Source organism: Mitosporidium daphniae (assembly GCF_000760515.2).
Source record: "Mitosporidium daphniae strain UGP3 chromosome Unknown contig-274, whole genome shotgun sequence".
NCBI lineage: Eukaryota > Fungi > Microsporidia > Mitosporidium > Mitosporidium daphniae.
Window position 1 is genome coordinate 1 of NW_013546540.1, and position 2,041 is coordinate 2,041.

Below are 2,041 nucleotides of genomic sequence, written 5' to 3' on the forward strand. Positions count from 1 at the left end.
TGGGTTGCCTCTTGATTTCTTCTACTTCTTCATAATCATAATAGAGCTCCAGGGTGGAGTAAATATTTTCCTCCTCTCTAAAGAATAAAGGAGGCTCGCTGAGAGTTTTCATCTCGTTTTCAAGGTAAAACTTTACCGAAATCGCAATGCTAAACATCTGGTTTCCAAAGCTGCTGCCCTCCCTTGGTGTATTTGCCATCGCATACGGGATGGAATATGGAACTGGCGAGGCCATGGATGCTCCATACCCCACATTTCGGACCTTTTCCCAGCAATTGACAAAAAGGCCATCCACGATCAAAACCCGATTTTCCTTGCTGGTTTTTGCCAAAATATTTTTGAGCTCCGTTTTCAATGTATCTTTGAAAGCTTTGGCAGTAGACGGTGTAAGAGGGTCCTTGATCTCAAAAATGGTGATCTTTTCTCCAGTTTGCGATCGGAATATCCTTTTGTCTCTCAAAAACAGGAAGCAATCAATAAGCACATCAATTAGATCCCAATCTTTTTCATGCGGCTCTTTTGTGTCAAAGCTATACTGAATAGAAAAATCCATGATTTCATCCGCTTCGTCGAGCACAAATATCGAGTAATGTTCGATGAAATGAAGGATCCTCAGAACCCAAAGAAGAGACTCTTTTGACCGATTCGTGTTTTGCAGCAGCAGTTCTTTCCTAGCATTCAACAGGCATTGGATGCTGTTCATCGAAGATACAAACACATTGCCGCGATGATGGGCCATCGTAAGGCGATAGTACAAATAGCGCAAATACGGTTCGCTGTATCCATAAGCCGATCGTTCTGATTTGAATTCGAAAACGCTTTTGCCGAAAAAGTCAAAAAGCCACTGCCGCAGCTGAACAGTGTTCTGATTGAGGATGGAGTTGGGGAAGATGAAGATCGGCAGTTTTCTCAAAATCGACGTTGCCACGATTGCGGCAACCGGTCCGAAACGCGTGGTTTTTCCGCCGGCCACTCCCTGTTGCACAACATACGACCTTCCATGCATCATTTTGTCTAAAATGGTGGACATAATTGTCCTCTGTTCTTCATACAAGGGGGATTCCGTGAAAACCTCGATGAGAATGAAAACCTTGTCCTGGAGTGTGAAATTTAACCTTCGACTAGGCACTTTTTGCTCGCCAAAAATACGATCGCTAATACGTGCGGCTATGTTTCGAGCACGAGGCTGCATATTTTGTCGAATCCAAGCCTTGCAAAAAGTATTTTCTTTCAAACGAGGAGACTTGCAATAAAAGGCTGTCATGAAATGCGACCATAAAAGATCAAGCAGCTCTGGGGTCTTTTTAGCACTAATTGTGAAAAAGGTCCCAAGTTCCTCAATCGACCCGCAGAGCAATATTTGGGCAAGAAGCCTGCGGTCTTGTAAGGCTGCTAGGGGAAACCCAGAAAGAAGCTCATCAGTAGCGACTATTGAGTTCAATTTCTTTTCAAGTGAAGGCGTATCACTAAAGAATTTAAAGCTTGCATTTGCCTTCAAAAAAGAACATGAAAGAGCTTTTCTTTTGATGTTTATTTGTAAGAGATTTTCATAGTCTGCAGGAGGCGATGGGAGTATTGCAGTGATGTTAATTGATTTTTCGTAAGGAGAAAAGGATCGAAATTTGGTTGATGATTCATAAATGTCGAAAAGTTCATAGGGAAAGCGGTTTCTTTTCCATTTAGAAAGGAAGGTCGATAGTTTCTTTTTATCGCGTGAATTATTGAAAACCACAAAGATCACATGAAATAGGGAGACAAATTTGTATTCGTCGCTAGTTTTGTCCATTTCAAGATAAAATCGTACAAAATTGAGATAGCGAGTATTGAACCTGCTCAAAAAAGCATTCAAACCTTTGGATGATTGTGCTAGATCATATAGAAAAGAGATACAGCTCGGGAAGAGGAAATTTTTGAATCTATTCCAGTGGGTCAGCTTTAATTTGGGAAAAGTATCCCGGGAAAGTTTATATTGAGCCTTTTGGATTGTTTTTTTAAGGCTGGGGATATTTGGTTTCAATGTTGAAGACTCTCCAATGGTAGA

The 2,041-nt window shown here is 41.3% G+C and overlaps 1 protein-coding gene across 1 annotated transcript; it reads right to left on the reverse strand.

The window, feature by feature from the left end:
* DI09_274p10 (uncharacterized protein) lies at nucleotides 1-1,786 on the reverse strand (the record flags this gene model as incomplete). Its single annotated transcript, XM_013382774.1, has 1 exon — nucleotides 1-1,786. A coding segment is annotated over one exon (1,786 nt), but the record flags the coding sequence as incomplete, so codon positions are not given.
* Between the last annotated feature and the right edge of the window lie 255 nt (nucleotides 1,787-2,041).